At 35.1% G+C, this 25,171-nt stretch overlaps 1 protein-coding gene across 3 annotated transcripts in view; it reads left to right on the top strand.

The window, feature by feature from the left end:
- Positions 1-25,171, top strand: part of WDR7 (WD repeat domain 7) — a 328,201-nt gene that overhangs the window by 110,973 nt on the left and 192,057 nt on the right. For all 3 annotated transcript variants that reach the window (XM_057699834.1, XM_057699836.1, XM_057699837.1), the window contains exons 17-18: positions 1,435-1,553; positions 3,599-3,722. In XM_057699834.1, coding sequence (XP_057555817.1) covers positions 1,435-1,553; positions 3,599-3,722 — 243 coding nt within the window. The remainder of the gene's footprint in view (positions 1-1,434; positions 1,554-3,598; positions 3,723-25,171) is intronic.

The following is a 25,171-nucleotide window of genomic DNA, read 5'->3' on the forward strand; positions in this document are numbered from 1 at the left end:
GAACCCATATTCTAAGTACCATTCCTTTGGAAAGAAAACATGGGAACTTAAAAATATAACTCATTTTTGGCTTGGCTTCCCTGTCATAGACCTGTACTAAGGTTTGTATGTTAGGATTGGATTTTAGAAAAAATAATTAGGGTCATATTTGTTAAGCTCTTGTGAAAGGTAGTAATTTGTTAATTCAAAAATAAACTGTTGACTTTGGACTGTGGTGAGAATCATCTTCATATTAAAAGTTAGCTCATAAATACACTTCATACTTTTATGAGACATTAAAACACTTAAGAAGTTACTAGTTAGTAATTTGTTTATGTATGTTTGTGTGTGTATGTATGTATGTAGATGTGTGTATATATATTCCTCTGTTGAAAATAAATTATAATCTAAAATGTGTGTGCTCATCACCTTAATTAACGTAATTATGTATTCTTAGTTGTTGAGAATTTCCTTACTGAAAGGATGCATCTTTATGTAGGTAGCTTGTCTCTCTCTCTCTCTCTCTCACTCACTCTTTTTAACAATCCCAGTAATCATTTTGAGTTTTGTGGTAGGGTTTTTGTTGTTATTGTTTTAGAATACTACAGCTTAGATTATTTCAAAGCACTGATTTGCTAAAATGCTGTGGTCACAGATAACTCACCTTGTAATATGGACACCTTTAAAATGGGGTGGAAATGATTATTTGAGAATGTCCGGAGACTAGCAGTTTTAAACACCTCAGTGGTTTACATTGTTTGTTGTCTTTATAGTTTCAATATTGTGGAATAGAGTTTTGGAAAAAAATAACTTTTATTCCCATAGATTAGAGTTAACGATACTTAAAATTTTATAAATTTTAGATTAAGTTTTTATTTTGGGGGAATGTAGGAATTCATTTTTTCCTCTCAAAATTGGTGTTATGATTGTGACCAAACTTCTGATTCATTTTGTAAGAAAAGAGATCAATAAGTACCTTAATTAAAGGCCCTCTGACAGAGAAAAGAAAACATCTCTGTTGACTGGTATGAGGGTAATACCGAGTGGCCAGGCCTTAAGTGACAGGAACCTGTCTTTGGATATCTGTGTGAATTCCCTATTAACTGTCAGTAGGTTCAAATCTAGAGCTCTAGTACATGTTTATTTTTGTGCTTTCCTAAACCTGAATATATGTCTTAGAAATGTGTTTTTCTTGTGGAGTTCGTAAACACTTAATACAGAAATTTATTTTTATTTGTTTTAAAACTTTGAGAGTTCTTAGAGCTGAAATTAGAGACATTTAGAAATGAAATACATTTGTCTTATCTCTGTACAAAATATCTAATAATAAACTGAAATCATAACGTAGTTGAGCAGGTCTGCCCTTTTTGGTTTAGGTTTGGTATGCTTACATATAGAAAGGTATTTGAATTAGGGGGAGTACTAGAGTGTTTGTAATATATTTTATTTTAACAGGATGGAGTCAGTTGGCTGCTATGCATTGCGTTATGCTGCCAGACCTGCTGGGATTGGACAAATTTAGGCCCCCACTTCTAGAGATGCTGGCCCGGAGATGGCAGGATCGATGCTTGGAGGTAATATCGAGGTCATATGGATAGAAAACAAAGACATTAAAAAGGCATTGGTGTGGGGACATATGTATAAATACAGCTGATTCACTTTGTTGTACAGCAGAAACTGGCACAACAGTGGAAAGCAATAATACTCCAATAAAAAAAAAAAAGGCATTGGATAAGTGCAAATTTGAAACCAAATGTTATGTTTAACTTCTTATCACCTCTGTATTATGTGATAGAAAATATGGATCCAGTGATTCTTAACAGTAATGTTTCAACTTGCATATTTGTTTACTTCTTTTTTTAATCCTGTGAGTATTTGATAAAAAAGTTTTATGTGCTTATGGAACAGTTTCTTAAGTATTGATTTCTATACAGATCATACACATACATGCACACACACATACTTAGAACCCACCTCCCCCTAAATCGCACATTTAGGTATAATCACATCAATCAAATTCTAAGTGAATAACCATAGTCCACTGGAAGGTCCTGTGTTATAATAGAAGGGGAAGGTCTTTGAAATTAGAAGAGATCTAGGTTTAAATATCATTTCTGCCAATTATTAACTTTGTGACCCTAGGTGATTTACTTAACCTATTTGAAGCTCATTTATAAAGTGGGGATAGTAATATATTCCTCATGGGATTACTGTCAGGATCAAATAAGATAATGCAAGTAGAACAGTAAGTACAGAGCCTGACACATGGTAGGAGCTCAGTAAGTGGTAGCTATTATTTTGTGTTAATGGACTTATGTGGTATTAAATATTGCTTGGAAATTAATACCACCAGGGACTTGGAAATGTTTTATGGAGATTTTGCTTATTATAGCATTTGACCCATATAGCTATAGCAGTTTATGTCAGTCAAGATTTTTAATTTACCAAATTTAAGTAACATTTTTGTCCCTTTCCTGGTCTCCCTTCCCCCAACTCCAAGTGGAACCGCAACATACTGACATTTTCATGGTTTTGCATTTGAATGATGTTTGAATTCGCTCCAAAATCAGTTATAATTAAAAACAATTTTTATTTGAATTCTTATCAGATGCTACCATGTTATCTTTTTAATTATAAATAATTAATAAATTGATTGGTACATAACTTGACAGTTGTCTAGCTTTTTTTTAAAGAACTTTTATTGAGATACAATTGACACAATAAACTGCGTATATTTGAAGTGTACAATTTGATGTTTTTTTTTTTCTTATTAGTAATGTATATATGGCAATCCCAATCTCCCAATTCATCCCAACTCAAATCCCCCAGCTTTCCCCACTTTGGTGTCCATATATTTGTTCTCTACATCTGTGTCTCTATTTCTGCCTTGCAAACCAGTTCATTTGTACCATTTTTCTATATGAACCAATCCCCGTGGCACTTTGGCCAAAATAAAACAAAACTAAACTAAGACTGCAAAATAAAAGTGTGTGCCACATTGAAAGAAAAATTGAGATAATATAATTTTGAAAAATAGTTTCCTTTTATAGAACTAATTTCACAGGAATATGTATTTGCTTGTTTGTTGAAAACAATTGTTTAAGCCTGTCTTGGGTATACATGAATTGTGCGGATTACTACATATATGTTTGTGTAAACAATACCTCTTTAGCATTATAATAGAAAGAAATCTACTAGACAAGATTAAATTTCTTCAGGCTAAAAGAGAAAACATTTCATAATTCTAATAGTGATTTTTTTTAACAATAAAGTTCATATGGAAATTAAAAAAATTGAAATTGCCAAATTAAAGTACAAGAATATTTTTCTGCAAGCTTTGGAAAATAAAGTTTTAAACCCCAAACTGATTAAATGTTCAAACGTTATTCTGTTAGTGTTAAAGTATTTTTAAGTGAGATCATTAATTGAAATACCTTTGATTTGCTTGCATCCAATTTATTTAACTTTAGTACTTATTTCATTGTTTGGTTAGTAGGATTTCTTATGTAAATAAACATGGTTTGTATATTTTCTAGCTTTCTGTTATGAACTTGCTAGTGTTTACACACCTCACTCACTGGTCTGCTTCCTTTTTCTGCATTTGGGTCTGTGGTCTTAGGTCAGAGAAGCCGCACAGGCCCTGCTTCTTGCAGAACTGAGAAGAATTGAGCAGGCGGGACGGAAGGAGGCCATTGATACCTGGGCTCCTTACTTACCTCAGTACATGGACCACGTCATATCACGTAAGAGCTCTCATGCTTTTCTGCAAAGCTTTTCATGCACGTATAGGAAAGTACCAGAACTTGCAATTATGCTTGCTCTTGCCTGTCAACAAAAGTGAATCATTGACCTTAAGGTGAAAACAGGGGATCCTCAAATTCCGGTCATTCATTTTCTGAATCCTTACAGTTTGGAGTTTGGTTTAAAAAAAAAAAGCAAAAAGTTATGTAAATATTGAAATATTCACAAATGGGACACACACCCTTATAAAGTTAATCCTTGGTTGAAAATTCTACCCTATTTAACACTGGCATCTGTCTCTGCCTATTTCATTATTATGACTCTGGGTACCAACTTGTTAAGTATTGATCTGATGATATACAAGTGTAAATACAAGGCAGATCCTTTCCAAGTGGAAGTTGGAATTGTGAAAGCTTAAGAATTATCCAGTAAATTTAGACCAGAGTACTATTGAAAAAGAGAAAATTAGCAAGGATTTTGACTGAAGAATCTTTCAAAAGAGTATAATTCCAGTGGACTGGGAAAGGTCATGGGAAAAGTTGTCGAAATTCTGGAATAGGTTTTGTAAAATAAAACGTTCGCAATCATGTGCGAGGTCAAAAGTGCATTGAAGAAAAGTTATAGTGTGCTATGATAATTTTTATCTTTTTTAGGAAAAGTATGCTTTATTCCCAAATCATCATTTATTTGATTCTTTATTCTCCTAAAGAAGAATTCAGAATTAAAAGTTTAACCTGTTGTATTGTGTATAAGATAAAATAAATCAGTTTCACCTTTTTTTGAAAGATAAAGTCTCAATAATGAAACTTAAAAAAAAAACTTTTTTACTCTAGAAATTTGTCCTGGGCTTTAGGTGCATTCATTTTAAGTGACCTTTTGTCAATACCAGTTATTCTTGTTAATGAGATACTCATACATGCCAAGACAGACAGTACATGATGGTATAAGATAGAAGATGAAAACAAGATTCGAAAAGGGTTATAAATGTTATAACTGGTGTAACTCTACCGCATGTTTGCCAGTGGTGACTATAGTGGTTGTTTAATTAAGTATGTGATCCTGAACACTTAACCTTTTTAAGCCTCAGTTTTGTCACAGATGAAATGAAGATGATATAGTAAGACCTTATAGGATTGTTTTGAGTATGTAATGAGTGAATGTTTGTTAGACACATGGAATAGTACCTAAGCCATCGTAAGCCCTATATATTTGTTAAATAAATACATTTATAATCTATAAAAATGCAAATATATATTTCACATATAACCAAAACATCACACGTTAACAACTCTTGTTAAAAATTCTTTAATCTGTTTAGGTAACAGACTATTTACTGAGAGAGTATTGGTTTTTATTTGCTTACTGGGAATTTTTTTTATTTTAATAAAAAGAAATTAAGTTAAAAATCCCAGGGTCTTTAGACATATGGACTCTATGTAAGGTATTAGGCTTAAAGTTTATTTTTAAATATGTATAGGTTTTAAAAATTGGTAGAATATAAACAAATTGGGATGAAAAAAGCTCTGCATTTGAGTATTTGAATAATGTGGCACAGAGCTCTTTGTTCATAACTGGTGGCTGTTAACCACCGTGTTCCAGAAGATAGCTCATCAGCTCATTGTAAACCTTATTGAATATAAGAGCCTCAAATTTAAGGACAAACTATGAATATAATACTGTAAAGTAGATTGAAGGTGAAACTGAATAGCAGATTGCTAGAGATTCTTTCTTTTAAGAGGAGAACACTATGCAAATTAGGAAATATTGAGAAATGTTTTCAAGACATCTTTATTTAGAATGGACTAAGGTAGAGTGAGAGAGAGATTAAAGGAGAATAAGTAGATGGGAGGCTGTTAGAGAAGGAAATATGGAACCAGACCTAAATGTAGATAGGGTAAAAATAAAAGACAATTCTAAGCCTTAATTGCAGATAGCATATAAAGGTCTAAGAAAAACATGAGAGGTTAGTACAGTGTTGTATTCTTGACAGTTGGGAAAGAGAGCTGCCATTAGCAATGGTGGTGGATGCCATTTTATTTTATTTTCCTGGAAAGAAGAGAATGATTGTCATCATTGTTTAAATAAGCACAAACTAGATTGTTCATATGTCAAATTTAAACCATTTCCATTTATGTAAATTAGAGTCTATTTAATATTTAAATAGTATTTAACGACAGTATCCAGGAGTGCTTCGTAAATTAACTGAATGCTGGCTTACCTAAAACTTTATTCTTATCACTTACTGTAAAATTGTATTTTCAGCGAAACAATAAACAAATATGCATTCTATATGTAACTAAAACACCTCACACTAACAACTCCTGCTATAATATATTAAACTATTCTGGAACTTTTACATTGACTGAGTGTAAAATTAGTCTTAGTTTGCTTTACTGAGAGCTTTCTGTTTTAATAAAAGGCTGTCACGCTAAGGGAGTAGGGATTTTGAATGTGTGAAAGGAGAGGAAAGCATACAGCAAACGAGGAATGACCACACAGGACTGTTGAACAGATTTGCTGTCCGAAGGGATCAGAAGGTTATGGAGCCAGCTGGTGGACAGCCTACACCTGCCGTAAACATGCTTGTAGTACAGTCGCTTCTGCTGTTGTCATTAATGTTCCAGGAAGTGATTGTTGTGGCAAGTCACAGTCTAAAGCATTCTTTTAGAAACTTAAAACCTCTTTCTAGCATAGAAATCTTTTTAGTCACTAAAGTAGGTAAACTATTAAGCAATACATCTGGTAAATACACTATACATCAGATATTTTCTTATAATTTAATCATCTTGGCATTAAAAAATATGCAATAATTGCCTAAGCAATATTGGCAGTTCCTAAATTATGACTGAGGGTCCCTTTGTTAGATATTTGTCTGAAACTCAGAACCTGCTTTTACCTGAAGAGCAGAAGGTCATCCTGGGCTGATGGACTGTGATAGCCCTTCCTCTTAGATATCTGGAGTCTGGGCTAGTGACTTAAAGTGAGTAGGAACTTGCTCTGACTTCACACTCAGTACGTGATTGAGCTGGGACTAAAATGATAATTCAAGTCAGCTGGTCATCACTGACTGGGATCTTCTGGAATTTTATTTAGGTTTATTATGCAATAACAGCCTTTTGTAGTTTTGTCTGAGAGCCTAAAGAAAGCAGTGGGTCAGAAGCCAGTTGCTTTTCTTAGGACTGTGGAGAGCATTGAAGGAGAAACTTTTTGTAAAGTGTACAGCACATTACATAATACACGTAGTGAATGTTGGTTGGCTGTCCCCTGCCCTTTCCTATGTTGGTTTCTATAGTTTTGTTCTCCTTATTGTCACCACCTCAGAATTCACTCTATGTATATTGCCCAGGGATTCTGGCAGTAGACCAGCAATCACTGGGGAGGAAAAAGCAGCAACACTCTGCCTTAACTGAAAATCCAGTTCACAAGTTTTTATAAAAACCAAGTCCTAATTGAGTGACATGAGAATTTCGCTTCTGGTAATGAAGCTCTGTCCTTGAACCTGTTAGGGGGCATTTTATCCCTTACAAATGCAGGCAGGATGTCAGCTTTTGATGCCTAATTTCTGATTGAACATTTGAGAATAAGTGCACTGTGATTCTTATTCCGGTAACAGGACCAGAATTATAAATATTGCATGCACTCGTGTGACAGTGATTTAAATAAATGCTGTAAATAATTTCTGAGTTATCACTCTTCACCATGTATTCATAACCACTTTTATGTTCCAAAACACTTTTTAACAATTCTACCAGTTATTCTTACTAAGGACATCTAGATTACTATTATTTTGTGAAACTGTTGTATTATGATGCAGTTGAAGATAAAATGTTATAAGTTGTCTCAGATTTATTTTGAAGGAAAGATATTTTGCAGAACCCTATTTTATATTTTTCTTATTTGTGACATATTACATGTAGCATTTTGATAATTGACTTCTTTTTTTTTTAATGAGGTCAAGCACCTGCTAGTTTATGAAATACACCCACACTTGCCCTTCATTCCGGGCAGTGACTACTCGGAGGTAAATGCTGATGGTTCCTGATTTCCTTTGGCCTGTGATGCAGGGTGACCTTACAGGGCATGAGGTCACAAGCGTAATTATTTCTTGTACGTTGTGTTCTGCTTGCTCACAGTGGCTCATCTCCTCCTTTAATTTCAGAAACATTGAACACATAAAAGTTACTACCATTATATAAATCAAAATCTTTCTAAAGAGGGTGCTATTGTAATTTTATGCAGTTATGGCTGGTGTAGTATTAATTTGCAAATTTATCATCTCAGATATTGATAAAAGGATGTGTAGCACATCGTGTTTAATATGTATTGATGTCATCAGAAAGAACAATCCTTTGTTCTTATCGAGTCCCTGCCTTTTTAGCTTCCTTTTGTGTTAAGGTTACCAGGGTTAGGCTAGTCTTTTTATCCCCCTTGGAAACAGAATAGGATTTCTTTGTTCAGTGAAAGACACTCCTAGTAAATGTTTTGGGTTTGACTTTCAACAAGCCACCCTGTAGTACCTATTTTAACCTGGAATTGAAGTCACTTTTCTGATGATTATAAAGTAGTGGTCATTCTGAGCACAAATGTGGATGGACCAACATATACAAGAAGGTAAGATGGAACTATATGTTGCAGAGGTAGTGGAAAACTATATTGTAGCCAGAAAAATAATTTAAATATTAGTACTTTCTTTGCTAGGCAGATCGTTTCAGGGTTTGTTGGTGGGGAGAGCGTGGGGAAAAGGTTAGTGAGGGGGTTTGATAAATCTGATTTAAGTGAATCTTTCCACCCCCTCCCCTCCCCACAAAGGCCTTAAACTACAGCAGCAGCCCTTCCTTCTTTCTTCTACATGCCTCAGTTGTTTGGAATTCTCTAATTCCATTCTCTTCTTCGGAATGATTTTCTAGATAACTGAGGGTTTAAAAACCACTAGATGCAGATTCTAAAAAAAAAATTAACCCTTTGTGTTGAACTATTTCAAAATGTCTCTGGCCTGTTGAACATCTTCTCAGTAGCCAGTGTTTGTTGTTTTGGCCCAGGCTGTAAAATGACCACCATTTGCTTGTTGAAGAGAGTGGACTTACCTGAACATAAAAGTACCCAGATTGCTGTGCCTCTTGCATTTCATATTCTATTTTTAAAAATAATTTTTCTTTTTCCTCTTTTGCTTGTCTAGTAATTGGTACCAGTTTTTTTTGGTGTCAGGCTGTTTTATCTCACCCCCAGTCGCTCCTGTCCTGATTTCTGGTTTACAGTTTCCAGTGTTGTGAGGTGTGCAGAAGCCAAGTTACCAAGCTTTTTTCAGTTAAATTTGAAATAAGAGTATATTGGCTGAGAATAAGGTCTCTCTGATGAAAAAAGAAACCCCAAGCTTTAGTGTAAGTGCTTTGTGGGGCCCCTGTGGGTTCCTCACTTCATGCTTACGTGACCACCTTCTCAGGGCTTCTCTGGCATTCTGAGTGTATGTATCTTTTGGAGAAAAATATTCTAATTAACATTGGGGATAAAAAGGGGGGAAATCATTTGGTTGTTCATGAAGAACGGATAATTCTAAAAGGACCCCTTTTATGATTCATAGTTTTGTGAATCAGCTGAAACTGAAGCATGGGGTTTCCTCAGAAATCCCCGTAACAGTTGTCTTATGGTGTTCACAAAGCCAGTTGGAAATGATTGTGCATTGTGATTACAAAGAAAGTATTAAATTATGCCTAAGTGAGGTACATGGAACATACTTCGTGTTCTGTGGGAATTCCTGTATTGTGAGGCAGGAAGGGTTTGTCTTAAGACAAACTGTATTACACAGCGCACTGTAGTTGTCATGTATCTGTTTGCAGTAGTTTCATTGAGACCTAAGGGATTTGTTCCTCTTTCTTCTTCCGGAGTGCCAGAGCTGTCGGGCTTAATTTTAAGTACTTTAGACTGATCATGTATTTAACAGCATTAAATTGTTCTACTTATCTATATTTGGCTGCTAACCTAAGAGAATAACAGTGAAAATTCTTTTTAATCGGTCACAGCTATCTAAAGGAAAATCCTTTCGTTTCATGTGACTCGAGTTCTTTGAGGTGATATTTAATATTTTTGTAATTTTCCTATATCCCTTGAACGAGTTTTGGAAATTAGAGTAGTAAAGTGGTAAATCAAAAATGAAAGCATTATTGGATCGATGGGTTATTTAGACCTTCCCACTAAGTAATAAGCACAAAACTCTGTTACCCAGTGAGGCTGTGGGTTTGGAACTCGGCAGGACCAAGCATGAAGTCCTCTGTGTAAGAGGCTGTAACGATATAGCCCGCAGTCTGGTTTCAGGTTATCAGTAGGAGCCCAGTGACAGTTTTCCACATTGTGGAACAAGGCAAGGAGTGGAACATAAGAAAATTCAATAACTGGTTCCTTGGTGAACAGTGAGGAATTGAGGGGATTCCATCAAGTCTGGGGCTCCTCTCCTGCTTCCTCACTTCCCGTTCCGCTCAGGGAACCCTGGTTATCAACTGGCTCCTGTGGAAAAGCTTCGGGAGCGGAAAGGATTTGAAATAATTTTAGTTATTTTCTCGTGTCCCCTCCTTTTCCTCTTTGAGAAGTCTCCCCTTCTCCCCTCCTTCAATGGAGAAAGGAACTCTGCTAGAGTCGTAGTCGTGGCAAGGCCCCAGGAGGCACGGCTGGCTTTGTCTGAGGTGTTTGTACACTTACTACCTGTTTAAGAAGTTGAAGGTACTTAAGCCTGTGCAGAGGACTTATAAAAGAAAAACTCATTCGGCCCATGACACATTGTTTTACAAAAATGGTGTTCGAATTGAAATGCCTGGTATACCTTTAGTAGAGGTTCTAGTGGCCTTTGCTATAATAAATGACCTAATATTAGTTGCTATGAAGAGTATGATATTGATTTGTGCCATTAGTCTCTTGCTGATTTGCTGAAGAACAAAAATGTATAATGCTAATGGAAATAAAGTACTTTACAAAACACTGCACACGAATACTGGAACATGTCTTTGTAATAGAACAAGTGTCTAGTAAGCTTTTGGGCATAAATTTTCTTTATTCTAGTACAGATTATTTCAGTACAGATACTTAGAGTCCCATTTAACTTGCTTTTATAGAGCAGAAAGCTGAATTGATGATCTTGTGATGTTTTAAATCTTAAGACACTGAATATGCACAAACAGATCCAGCTTTGGTGGGATGTGAGACGTTTATAGTTTTACACCATATTTCTAATTTTATTATTGCTTTATATTGACTGGATATTATGTATAATTGCATTGTTTTAATATTTTAGTTCAAAGCCTTGCTGTGATCCATATGTGACAGAATAGATCTTGTAGTTTGGAAGGAAAACAGTAATTTAAAGTTATTAAAAGAAGATTTTATGAACCTATTTTACCTGTAACATTTATATTCTAATAGCAAATGGTTCTGTTTTGTTCTCTTGTTGCTTATAAATTCTGCGATTAAAATGATCAGATTATGCTAGATTGTTTTTGCCTAATTCATTCTCCCTCCTGTTCCCTGCTTTTTTGGAGAAGAATGATATTTTATATTTTATTTTTTCTTAGTGATATTGTTCCAATGACTTATTCCATCTACTATCTATTTTTATTAAGCAGATTCTGATACAAATAAGTATTTTAAATGTTTTAATATTTATAAATGGTTTCATTGTGCATGACATTTGCAGACTAGGTTAATATTTTAGCACCTCTAGTACACAAACATAAAGAAAAAAATTTGTTTTATTGGTTTGAGCACCCGAATTGACCCCAGCAAGATTGAGATTGATCTGGTTTCTTTCAGCCTGTTAAATGCCAATCCAGTCATCTGTAACAGTACTTAGTATTTTTGTAATTTTTCTGTACATATTTTCTGTGTTTGTTCTGTAAAACTTACCCATCGCTTGAAAAGCTCTTCCCTGCTTGATTTAAAGGTGAAAACAACCACAAGCACCTGTTTTTATTGCTTTTTGTTTTTAAAAATCATTTCTACAGTTAACGCCAGTGCTGTGATGACAGTTCTTTTTTGTAATCTTTACAAAAGGACTTTACATTTTACTAGGAAAAGATGATGAGACAGACTTACATCTGAAATGTGTACCTGGACTAAAGAACGCTCAGCTCTGGGGAATGCAAACAGAAGAGGAAGGATGGGTCTTAGTACTTGAGTATTTCCACAGATTTTTAAGACATAGTTAAATTACATCCCTCTGATAATTAAGCATTATTAAATAAGTTCTGGTATAGCTTGCAGATACAAGGACATACATTTAGCTTATTTTTAAGATATTTTTCTGTCTCAGGCATGAAGTAAAGCAGGCTTTTTCTTTACTCCTGCTAAGGGGTGGCTAGCAGGTTACCCAGGTTTTGTTTTGTTTCACTTTGTTTTAATTTTTGCTTCTTGTTTTTCTCTCCTGAAGCAAGGGTGAGTCTTTAAACCAAATAATATCAAAGTCAGAGGAGCTAAACTAGGAGGGAATCTCTGAATCTGGGTGATAGAGAATTGGGCATTTATAGTCTTTGTCTAAAGTGTCATGGTGCTTTTCTTTTCTTTTTTTTTTTGAACTCTTTATTGGAATGTATTTGCTTTACACTCTTGTACCAGTCTTCGAGGTACACCAAAGTGAATTAACTGCATCTACACATATATCCCCATATCCCCTCCTTCCCACGACTCCCCCCCCACCCTCCCCGTCCTGGCCCTCCAAGGCTTCTCCCATCATCAAGTTGATCTTTTGTTATACAGCAACTTCCCACTAGCTATCTCTTTTACAGCTGGTAGTGTAAATATGTATATGCTCCTCTCTCAAAATGTCATGGTGCTTTTCATAAAGTACCTACATAAGGTTGAAAGTGACCACATAACCTTGGGCGTAACCCATTTTAAGGTATGATCATAAACCTGAGACCACCCCAAGCTCTCCCGTATAGAAGTTGGATGAGACGAGAAGCCTTTCCCATTCCATTTCATCACCGTCCAGTTCTGCAGAGAAGAGGCTCAAGCACAGTGATTTTCAGAAGATAGGGTGAGAGGCAAGAGAGATGAATTTCATAAGGTGATTTTCCTAAACATTACTCCCTCCGCAACCAAGAATTCTGTGTTCATTCACTTTGTAGTTTCCCAATCAGATGACATTAATTAGGGAGAAAAATACAGTTTTTTTCAAAGGCTTTTCCTAATGATGAATAAGCAACGAATTTACTGAACCTGATTATTAGTTGGCAAGTCCAGTGGAAAGAGGGGTGTTAGAAGGTCTGGCAGCTCTTTCTGCTTCACCATGTGTTAGCTGTGACCCCAGAGAGATCACCAAGCCTCTGCACTTCCTTATCTATTTCAGTTTCTACTTATGTAACCGGAGGGGAATGAACAAGTCTGTGTTTTGTAAACCTTTATGATAGTAAACTTATATGTGAAATCTTAATCAGCATTCCAAAATATAAAACATTAAAAAAATTAAATAGTTTCTTTAGGCAGTTTAAATGTGTGTGTGTGTGTGTGTGTGTGTGTGTGTGTGTATAAACTCATTTTGTGTGCACTGAAACCCTCATGCTCTTCGTCTTCTGAGATTCACAATCGAAAACTAGTTACCTATCTGTTCCCCAAATATCTCTTGCTGTAACCAATAATCCCCCTACAGGGCAGAGTTATAAACTTTCCCTTGATAAATAGAGATTCCTAAGTTTTGTTATCATACAGAAAAGCTTTTAGTTTCCATATAACTCTTTTTTTTTTTTATAAATTTATTTATTTATTTATTGGCTGGGTTGGGTCTTTGTTGCTGCACACGGGCTTTCTCTAGTTGCTGTGAGTAGGGGCTACTCTTCATTGTGGTGCGCAGGCTCCTCATTGTAGTGGCTTCTCTTGTTGTGAAGCACGGGCCCTAGGTGCATGGGCTTCAATAGGTGCAGCACATGGGCTCAGTAGTTGTAGCTCACGGGCTCTAGAGCACAGGCTCAATAGTTGTGGTGCACGGGCTTAGTTGCTCTGCGGCATGTGGAATCTTCCCAGGGCAGGGCTCGAACCCGTGTCCCCTGCATTGGCAGGCAGATTTTTACCACTGTGCCACCTAGGAAGTCCTCCATATAACTCTTAATGCCTCTGTATGGCAACCTGTGAAATATGTTTTACTTCCCCAGTGGATGACTGTGTTCCTAATAGAGCTTCATGGTAGCTTGTACCTAGTAGAGGGCTAGCAGAGTATGTGCTTTAAACATATTGTCTGAAATGCTCCCGTTTTGTCTGCTTCTCATTTTTTTAATTGGTTGTGTGGTGTTCCATTTTGTGGGTGGACCATGTTTTATTCAATAAGTTTCCTATTGATGGACATTTGGGTTGTTTCCAGATTTTTGATATTATGGACAGGGCTGCAGTAAGTAGACTTGTGCATATGTCTTTTCATTTTTTGATAGTGTATCTTGGTTACATTCCAAGAGGTGAGATTGCTGAGTTCAAGGATAAATGTATGTCTAATCTTTTGTTAGATATTGCCAAGTTCTTTGTCATAGGGGTTGTACCATTTTGCATTCTCAACAATGATGTATTTGAAGGCCTATTTCTCTACATCATTTCCGAAAGAGTATATTGTTATGCTTTTGGAATGTTGTGACTCTGATAGATGAGAAATGAAATGTCAGTGTTGTCTTATTTTGTATTTTTATTGTTAAGAATGAGTTCAGCATCTTTTCATATGTGTCTTGTATTTCTTTTAAAGTAATGTTTCATATCTCTGGCTCATTTTTATGTGGGGCTGTTTGATTAAACCTTTATGATATATGGTTCAGATATTTCCTATTTTTTTAACTTTGCTTATTATTTTTTTTTCCTTATAACCCAATTTATTGACCCTTTCTTGTATTGTTTTGGGATTTTGTGTCAAAATTATGGGAGTTTTCCTTGTTATTGGAATTCCCTATATCATTTCCAGTGTTTTCCTTACGTGTCAGTTGGAATTAGTTCTGCTTAAGTGTGTGAAGAATGGATATTATCTTTTTCCATATGGCTGTTTATCACCAAAACACTTACTGTATACTAAGTTTCTATATGTAGTTTTGTCTGTTTTCTAGTTTGTTCCATTGGCCTGTAGATAATTCATATTTTAATATTTAGTAATTCTGGCTCAAGTCCTTCCTTTTGAGGCTTTTCCTGGCAGTTATTGCTTATTTTTTTTTTTTTTTTTGCAAATGAACTTTGTGATCAACATGTTTAGCTCTAGGAAGAGCTGATGGCATTTTCATTGGGATTCCATCTAATTTACACACGACCTTGAAGAGAACTGATTTTTTATAATGTTGGATTTCTATCCAAGAATATAGTCTGTCTTTTAATTTATTCAAGTCTACATTTTGTCATTCAGGAGATTTAAAATTTTCCTTATGTAGTTTTGGACACATTAAGTTATTGCTTAGGTAGTTAATTTTATTGTTCTTCCATTATATCATTTAACTAGGTTTTGTTTGTATGTATGAATGCTGTTAATTTTGTGAGTTATATAAGCTGATACTATTATAAAAATTTCTTACTGATTATATAAGTTTTTTCCATTGATTCTTTGGGGTTTTTCAGATGTATATAATTATATCATTTGGAAATAGAGACAGTCTTACCTCTTCTTTTTCAACTACTATGCCTTGGACTGCTTTCTTCTATACAATTGTATTAGCTAATACCTCCAACACAATGTTAAATGCGGACTATGACTATAAAAAAGATTTTATTGTATAGTAATAATGTTTCTGTATTTGAAGGTAAAATTTTTAGTTTGCAATTGAAGTTATACCACTTGGCTAACTCACTGAACATGTTTATAATCAGAATCATACGTATTATAGGATATATCACTATAATTTGTATGTAGGTATAATCTGTTTTCCACAGTTCTCCCGATTGGTGGGATTTGTAGGACACATGCACACATAATGCTATTGGGAGTGGTACCTCCGCAGATCACTGAGGGACTTCACTGGGAGAATATCTTTTCCATCTCCATTTGAAGCTTTCTTTATTACCCCACCAACTCACTCTCCCTCTCCCTACTTAGGTGGTCTCATGACTTTTGAGAAGTAAATCTAGTTGTTTTTCATTTAAACATGGAGTACCTTTGAATCACAAATATGCATATCCTGATTATGTATGTTTGTTCAAGAGTATTGATTTTAAAGTCATCCTTTTTAGAAAACTCCACAAAAACTCAGCTTGTATAAAGAGATTTCTGCATTGATAATATGGTGGGATTTTTACTTGAAATATGCTAGTGTTTCTAAAATTTAGATTTCCACCCAAAATACTTAATAGTGTTTTACTACTAAAAATGAGATATGATAATCTAATGTGTCATCTATTATCAAGTTTGCAGACAGACAGCTTTGTCTTAGTAATTATGTTGAATAATACAAATGAAGAAAAAAATCAAATACTTACTAAATCTATGCAGTGTGGTCAGTGCTTTCACATTTTCTTTAAGTTCATTAGATTAAAATGTACTGATGAGTGATCTACAAGGTAATGCATGAAGTGGAAGGAAATTAAAAGGAAAAGTAAGAAAATCAAGACCATCTCCACATTTTCTGCTATAGTTCTTAAAGTAGTTTGATGTGTTGTTGTTGTTGGTTTTGTTCTTGTTTTTAGTTATAGAAAGAAGAAAGAAACCAAACTAGTTGTGCTCTTAAGGATTGAAGACACTCCCCCCCTCCCACCGCCGCCTTGAACCTTAATAGTGGAATCTTATATGCTGGAGAAAAAAAATCACCCTCTAGTAGTTTATTGGAAATAAATGGAAAATTTAGGGATTTGTTCTCTGATTGGTAATTAATTAGTTCCATACAGTTTTAAAAATATAATTGACGTGCAACAGATATAAATAGGATACATAGGAAAAGGGGAAGAAGCAGCAAATTCTACCTGAAGACTAAATTCATTAAACATTCCAATTTCAAATTTCTTTACCAGGTTGGTAATCATTCTCTTCATCAGAGTAATAGACTTTTCCCATTCCCAAAGAAATAACCCCATCGCGTGGATTCATCAGAATAAACTTTTTTCAATCTGTCACAAAATATAGCCAGCTAAAATGTAAAGCAACGTTAAGTCATTTGACCAAATTGTATTGTACGCGTACTCAGAGTATGATATTGTTCTAGATGCTGGATATTAAAAAAAATAATATCCCATTTAAGTCAGTGGTCTCCATCTCCACTTGGATGTTTGTAGCTACTTTAAACCTATCAGCTTCATCTATAAATTTTCTTTTTTCAATTTTTTTCTATCACTTTTTGTCACTGCCACTCCTTTTATTATATACATACATATCTCCTAGCTAAATATGCACTAATTTTGGAAGTGTTCCTATAATCTATTACATGATGATTGATGATTTATTAATGGATTAAAAACTAAAGTATTTATCTGTTTAAAAGCATTTTATTTTCAAAAGATGCAATGATTTTATTTTATTTTTAAAATGGAAAATTTAATCATAATAACTAGATAATAATCACTATCTGGAGAAAGCATCTCAATCAACCTTGTTGTGGAACAGCACATTTCTATCAATAATAGTGGCTGTAGAGTGGGGGCAGGGCAAGTTGATATTGTTAGGATCTCACCTGATTGGAGGTTTTGACTAGGAACTTTGAGACTCATTAGAATAGAGCAGTGCTTTTTAACCCAGAAAAGTTTTGCACACTCCCACCCCCACGTTTGGCAACACTTAGGAGACATCTTTGTTTGTCCCAACAGTGGGGAGGGTGGATGCTGGCATGTAGTGGCTTATCCAACGCAAAATATCAGTAGTGATGAAGTTAAGAAACCCTGGGCTATAGTAATTAAAAACAGTAAATTTGTTTCCTTTTCTCTAGTTACATTTATAAGATTATATGCATATGTTAACATGATTGAGGATGATATAGCAGTTGAGTAGATAATATTTTTCAGTGGTATTTATATAAAATTAAATTACCTAGTTTATTTTCTTTTGCATTTAGAATTTTCTGTTTCTTTTAAGAAAAACAGTTTCCTTCCTTCCTTCCTTCCTTCCTTCCCTCCTTCCTTCCTTCCTTTCCTGTGCTGTGTGACTTGTGAAATCTTAGTTCCCCAACCAGGGATTGAACCTGGGCCCATGGCAGTGAAAGCTCAGAGTCCTAACCACTGGACTGCCAGGGAATTCCCAAGAAAAACAGTTTTCTTAACATATACATTATATAATGTCTATGATAGACTTTTAGATTCTTAATAAGAGTATATAAAATAGATGCCATACACAGGGCATATGCTAGAACTTCTTTATGAACGCTCTGCATATTTAAATAATTTTTAAAAATCTTTTCTCCCTCTTTCCCTCCCTCCCTCATTCAGCAGCTGTTTACTTAGTGCTCAACATAGCTGAGGACCCTGGGGAATATAATGATGCAGGAGATAGTCACGGTCCCTGTCTTTGTGGTGCTTATTGTTGCGTTTAGGAAGGCAGGTAATCAAATGAGCAGTAAGACAGTGTGGTAAGAGCTGTCAGAGAGAGAGTTTAGAACTATGGGAGTGCCCAGCGGAGCCAAGAGCAATGACATGTCAACAGCTGGAAGATAATCACAGTATGTGGAAAGGACAGGGGCTTAATGTCAAAGAATGTGTTCGGAAGGCAATATTAAAACTTTTTAAAAGGTTGGAGCAGTTTGAATTATATAAAGTCACTTTAATGTTATATAAATTTAGAATTTCTTTTTATGCAGTGTAAGTAAATAAGGATAAATAGAGCAGGATGACAGTATCTTTAAATTTAATTGAGGTCACATCTTTGTGTTCTTTATGTCAAATATCTTGGTTCTACTTTAGTCATCAGAACTGTGATTTTTGAATTCTCATTACAAATACTCAAAAAAATTATTACAGTATTGCTAGCACTATCTTAGGTGCTGTGGAAGTTATAAAAGCTGAAAATACACAAGTATTTATATAGTGGTACATATGTTTTATATAATGTTTAACGAAACATTACTATATAAAGCATTCTTAGAAAAAGGCTTGGGACACACCATTTTATATTTCTATATATTGACCTCTGTTTTATTTTTGTCACTGCCATTATCATAAGTAAGGAGCATTTGGAAAGAATGTGTGAGCCAGCCTGGTAACATGTGGACATATACCTATTTATGCTGAAAGAATTAAGCATATCTTTAAGATGAACACTGCAGGGGAAATGTGTCACGGGGGCAGAGCGGTTGCAAAATTAGATATCCTGGATGCTCCTGACACCAAGTGGATTGGAATCATTCATTCAGCCTCTTTAAAGCCCAGGTCTTTACTGTTATTCTCTGCAAGAGTGGCTGATCTACTTTTGTTAATCTTCTCAAGTTTCTTTAATGGTAGTTTTTTTGTTTGTTTGTTTTTTTAGTGATTCTGCGATTCCTTTCCTGGTTCTTCCCCACCCCCAGCACTGCTGTCAGACTAGGGGAAAAAATGTGGCTTCTAATCTAAGAGTGGCTGCTTAATTTAAAAACATATTTAAAATTTTGTTTTTGGTGGGATTAATTAAATAACGAACGTTTATATTCCCCGCACATTGTGGTTTCTTTGTTATCTTAGTACTCATCTGACTCATTTTTCATTCTTTTTATAACTTTGTTTGCAAGTTAATTCTTTAAAAGCTCTGCCAGAGGCAATGATTGGTGCTCTCTTAGTTAATTTAACTTTCCATTCTCCTCTAAATCATTGGCTAGATATGAATAGTCTTTAAAATGAATTGTGAGATTTAATCAGTGTAATGTAGTAGAATAATGTTGTGCATCTATAGAGGCAACATGCTCATTACAGTGCATGGATGTTTACATCTGCAGCAGTTTGATGCCATTGTATCATGTTTCCAGGCTGAAGTAAACATAGTTCATGCACCTGCTTAGTTTCCTTTGAGGTCTAGCATTTTACTTCTTTATATTCTATGAATGAATATATAATCACATTTTGAGACATGATTTGTGTGTCATTATGATAATGAAGTAACACAATCTTTATAAAAATAAATATATGTTGTAAGCACTGCATTTTGATTTCCTTGGGGCTAAGGTCGGGGACCTTATTTTTTGTCCCCAGATGATGCAGCACCAAGCTCTTAGCAGGCACTTTTAACTGAGGAAGAGACCTATCATAATGCCAGTTTGTTGCTTGAATTGTCCCAGCATTGACCATAGGGAGCTCTTTTAAGTTATCGCAGTGTAATATTGATATGATCCCACTTGTTTTCTAAATATCATCTTATTTTCTTTTATGGAACATGCTCTCTACTCATCTTGTATTTTCGCTGCCCCAGTCTTAGAATCACGTAATTCTCCGAGGAGCCAGGCTGCCTTTAGTAGAGGCGTTAGAAACTAAGGTCTGGGTGCCACGTGTGCTTGTTGCTCCTGGGATTTCGCTGCTTCTAGGTCCTCTTATTGGATAGAACTCTATTATCCTGGGAAGGATACAGAGCAGGAAATATATATGTGCATACTCGTGCTTGTATACCCACATATCTATATTCTGTATCTGCCTGTCTCTCTATAGTAAAACAGATGTGAAGTGATACTGGCATATCCTTTGTAATCCACCACCATAGGAGTCACTCTAGTCTTCCCCTTTTGCTTATTTGTAATTTCTTTCTCTGAGTGTGAGAAATCTGACTCTCATTATCTGTAATAGATTTGCTTCTTTTTTCAACCTTAGTAGACACGAAAAAGTAGTTTAGAATTGCTGACCCATCCCTCTGTGAAGCACCAGGTTACCAACTGAAATACAGTATTTGTGTACAGTTCTTTTCGTCTTTAGCTTTACAGTAAAGCAGAGTTTTGGCCTGTTTTCCGAAGTCGCTTCGGTCAACTCCTTTTTTTCTTTACACGCTTCAGTGATGTTATATCATACACTGTAAGTATGACATAACATCACTGTTCATTGTCATGGTCTGCAGGCCATCTTGGGCCCCTTTGCACTCGGGTAAATTCATTGTCATTGTGTTTTAAATTTACATACAGCAAAGTTTACTCTTTGGATATGTAGGTTTTTGGGTTTTAACAAATGAATAGACTCAGGTATCTACTATCACAGTCCCATAAGAATACTTCAAACACCTTGGGAATTTCCTTTTTAGCCCCTTTGTAATCAATGCCACCCCCACCGGTCCTTGGCAACCACCAATTTGTTTTCCATCCTTGCAGTTTTGCCTTTTCCAAAATTCTGTATATATAGGAATTATACAAAGTGTGGCTTTTTGGGTTTGGTTTCTTTCACTTAGCAAAATATTTTTAAAGTTCATCCATATTATTGCATGAATCAATGTTTCATTTCCTTTTATTGCTAAATAGTGTTCCATTATATGGCTGTACCAGTTTGTTTATCATTTACCTGTTTAGGAACATCTGGATGGTTTCCAGGTTTTGGTTGTTATAAATAAGCTGCAATAACTATTTATGTTAACTATTCATGTTTAGGATTTTGCATGAACATAAGATTTCAGTTCACTTGGGCAAGTACCTGGGGTTGGAATTGCTAAGTCATTTGGTAAATGTGAGTGTAATTATACAAAAAAAAACCCCAAACCTGCCAAACTATTTTCCAAAGTAGCTGCTACATTTTACTTTCCTGCCAGCAGTGAATGGCATTTCCTGTTGCTCTGTATCCTTCCCAGGATAATAGAGGTAAGCTTTTTTTTTTTTTGAGATTTTAGGCATTCTAAGACCTGTGTAGGGATATCTCATTGTGATTTTAATTTGCATTTCCCTAGTGGCTAGTGAGGTTTAGCATGTTTTCACATGTTTATTTGCAATCCATATCCTCTTTGGTGACATGTCTGTTTAGGTCTTTTGCCCAAGTTTTTTTTTTTCTTTTGGATTGCTTGATTTCTTATTCTTGGGTCTTAAGAGTTATTTATATATATACGTCCCTTAATAGATATGTAATCTTTCCACATATTTTTCTCCAGGCTTTGGCTTGTCTTTCATTTTCTTAACAACATCATTACAGAACAAAAGTTTTAAATTTTGATAAAGTCCAATTTATCAATGATCTCTTTCATGACTCATGTTTTTCAGTCATCTAAAACCTCATTGGCAAACCCAAGGTCATGCAGATGTTTTCTTTCAGAAGTGTTACAGCTTTCCATTTAGATTATGACTTGGTCTTTCCATTTTGTTTCTGTTTATAAGTAGCATTCTTGCTTGTTTCATCCTTTTTAACATATGGCATATCTTCCAGGTCATTAAGTTACTATCCATACTTAACACATCCTGCCAGTTTTGCCTCTAGTCTCACAAGCCCTTGTTTATTTACTGTCTGTACTTAACTCTTTTTATGGATTTCACCCATCCAGATGTTTTTCTTGTTATCTATAGAAGAACTTAATATCCTGAAATAATGAAGTCACAGCACATCACAATATTTATCTAGTTAATACTGTGAGAAATTATTGGAATATCACAAATGGCTTTTGTGTGATCTTATAGCATATTGCTGCCAATTAAATATGTCATCTATTAGAATAATATTAAAACAAGAGTCCTCTGTCTTTATTTTCAAATCAATTATTCATTGTGTGTTAAGAGATTAAGAGGTCAAAAGCTTTCCTACTTATGTGTGTGTGTGTGTGTGTGTGTATGATTGGCAGTAACAGAAGTAATCATAAGATAAATTGGTTCTTTGAAATGTAAATATTTGTTCCGTTTTTGACTGCAAGTGGCTTATATATAAATAGATGTCCTAAGATGTCTGCAAATGTGGATCTACAAGGAGTGAAGCAATGCTTAACACAAGTTCAAAAAAAGACAAATAAATGAGTTCATGAAATAGAAAAAAAGGTTGAATGTTGAATACTGAAGATAGTGTAGTACTTCTAGAGAAAAACATAGTTTAATAACATAAGCCAAAATTAGTAATAATAAAAACAATGATAATAGTGTTAATGATACTAATAAAGCTGTTTATTGAGCACTTACTATATCCCAGGTGATGCACTAAGCTATACCACTTGTATCCATTATTGAATTTAATAGATAACGTACCACTGTCTCATGTCTTATTTTCATTGAGTTGCATACAAGGATACAAGGCAGCTTGGCTGAGTTGCCAGCAGTCATTGCTTTTCACTGGTTGCCTTTTTGGGACTGTGCAAGTATAGATCAAACTCTCTGCCTTCATAATTGTCTTCAAATATTTACTTCTGGCTCCATACAAACTGAATTCCTGGACTACTCCGATAATGAGAAAGAGAAGTTATAGGGTTACCTTTACTTACCCTAAAATCTCGTCTTAAAGTTCTTGTTTACTGTTATTGCACGGCCGCCAACCCTGGCAGTCTTGTGGTTATATTTACCGCCTGTTGTCCTGTTCTCTCCGTGTACCATGCTGGAGGCTTGAAGAATAGAAACATATTCCCTTCCTGCTTCGTGTTTTCTGTTTGCGCCCTGTTTCTCATTGCATTTAGGGCTCTGACCTTAAGTTAACTTTTAGTCTCATTTTTGCCTCTCCACACAACTCTTATGCTTTTGCTACCTACTTCTGTACCTACATCAGGGTCCTTTAGCATGTTGTCCTGTCTTCTGGGAATTTTTTTTCACTTTTTGTCATTCGTGGTAAATTCTCATACATACTCTAAGATGCAACTCAAATACTTCCTTTCCATAAAGTTCTTTTTTGACATGTACTCTCTTCCTCTCCCCATCCCAAGCAGACTTAAGTGATTTTTCTTCAGATGCTCACTGTATTTTCAGTTATAAGTCTATATTTTCCACAAAGCTAAGTCCTTGTGTTTTCCCTTTTCATTTTTATCCCCTTTACCTAGCATAACCATCATTCCAAAAATCATTGAGGACTCTTCCCTCCTTGTCTTTCCCTATGTTCAATGCCCCCCTCCCCCAATAAAAGTAACTCTTGATTTTCTCCCCATTTATACTGTCCTTATTTTAAAAACATCTAGATCACTGGTTTTCAAACATTTGAAATGAAGTGGTAACCTTTCTTCAAATGAAAACTTGTATCCAATGTGCTTGCACCCACACCCCCACGGATAAAAAGGTAAGGATGGGGAGCTTGGAGGGCTCCGTTTGCTTTCTGGCACTTCTAGGAAACTGGTAGTAAGTAGTAAGTAGTAAGGTTTGCTACCTTAGAAGTAGAAAGGTTTGCACTGGCCTTATTGCTATGTCTGTTTTTGAGTCCTTCCAGCTCTTTCTTCACCTTGTTTCAGGAGAGATCTTTTTAAAACACAGATCAGTTTGTTTCTTGTGCTTATGTTTTGTTAACGAGTCCTCAGCTCACATGTGGGCTTCTTGGGAGCTGAAAGTGTCTCTCACTTTGTGTCACGAGCACCTGGTATGACTAGTTCCCGGCATGGGCTTGGTATGTAGTAGCCTGGGTGCTCTGTGAGTGTTGAAGATAGTGAGGGAACTGGCATGGTTACCCATCTTCTTCATCCTCATGACTTTGCTTGACTCAGATTGGCAGTGCCAGTCCCTTTCTTATTCAGATCTCTCCCATCTTTCAGGCCCAGCCCACATCTTCACTCCCTATTTCTGTCCTTAGCTTTAGCAGCCTTTATCAGTTTACCTTTCTTTGATTTGTAAAGCAATTTATTGTGATTATAAAGAACAACATGCTTAGTGTACTGTATTATTTATTTAGTGCACCTTTTTTGTTACCACTCGGTGGTATAACCTCTGCGTGGGTAATTCTAGCAACAAAACAACAACAACAAAAGCCATAAACGGTTTCAAAGGTACCTTTCTTATTCAGGAGAATATACTTTGCCCAGTTCTGAGATATATAATTTGGGTTTCTAAATCAGCCAGAGGTCATTATTTTAAGTTTATGCTTTAGTGCAGTTATGTGTTGAAACAGATTTGCCTTTGTTTCTCAACATGTTGTAGGGTGAACAATACATCTTTGTTTTATTGGGTCTTTTGAAACCAAAATTGGTAAGTTAGTTCATAGCTGCAAATCAAACAGAAATCTTTGAAAAGGTGCATGCAATGAATTAAAAGTATTACATGTGATTTTTACCATGGATCATTTTCAGGTTCTTGTTGGGAAAGAGGAATAATAAAGCTTTATCCCCTTACGTTCATATTCTTTTGATATAGGACACTTGCTAATTGTGTTTTCTGTTCCTTGTGCATTTCTCAGTAAATGTGTTTCTTCTGTTGCTTTCAGAATCGTTTATAATTGTATTTCATGTGAGAGCAGTTTTCTTAAAAATAAAATAAAATAAAATGCTAACTAGGAAGACATGTATTTCATTTCTTTAAAAATAACTATCAAAACTTATGTTACCAAATGATGATTAAATTCTTATTAAGGCTTGAAGACATTCTGCTTATTTTTAACTATATTTTTCATTTCTCTAATTGCTTTGTGACTTTAATAAACGAATTTGGTTTTGATAAATTGAAATGAACTCTATTTAAATTTAGAGATAAATACCTTCACCATTTCTTACAGAAAGGCTTTTCTCTGA

Source organism: Hippopotamus amphibius, chromosome 11, assembly GCF_030028045.1.
Source record: "Hippopotamus amphibius kiboko isolate mHipAmp2 chromosome 11, mHipAmp2.hap2, whole genome shotgun sequence".
Classification (NCBI taxonomy): domain Eukaryota; kingdom Metazoa; phylum Chordata; class Mammalia; order Artiodactyla; family Hippopotamidae; genus Hippopotamus; species Hippopotamus amphibius.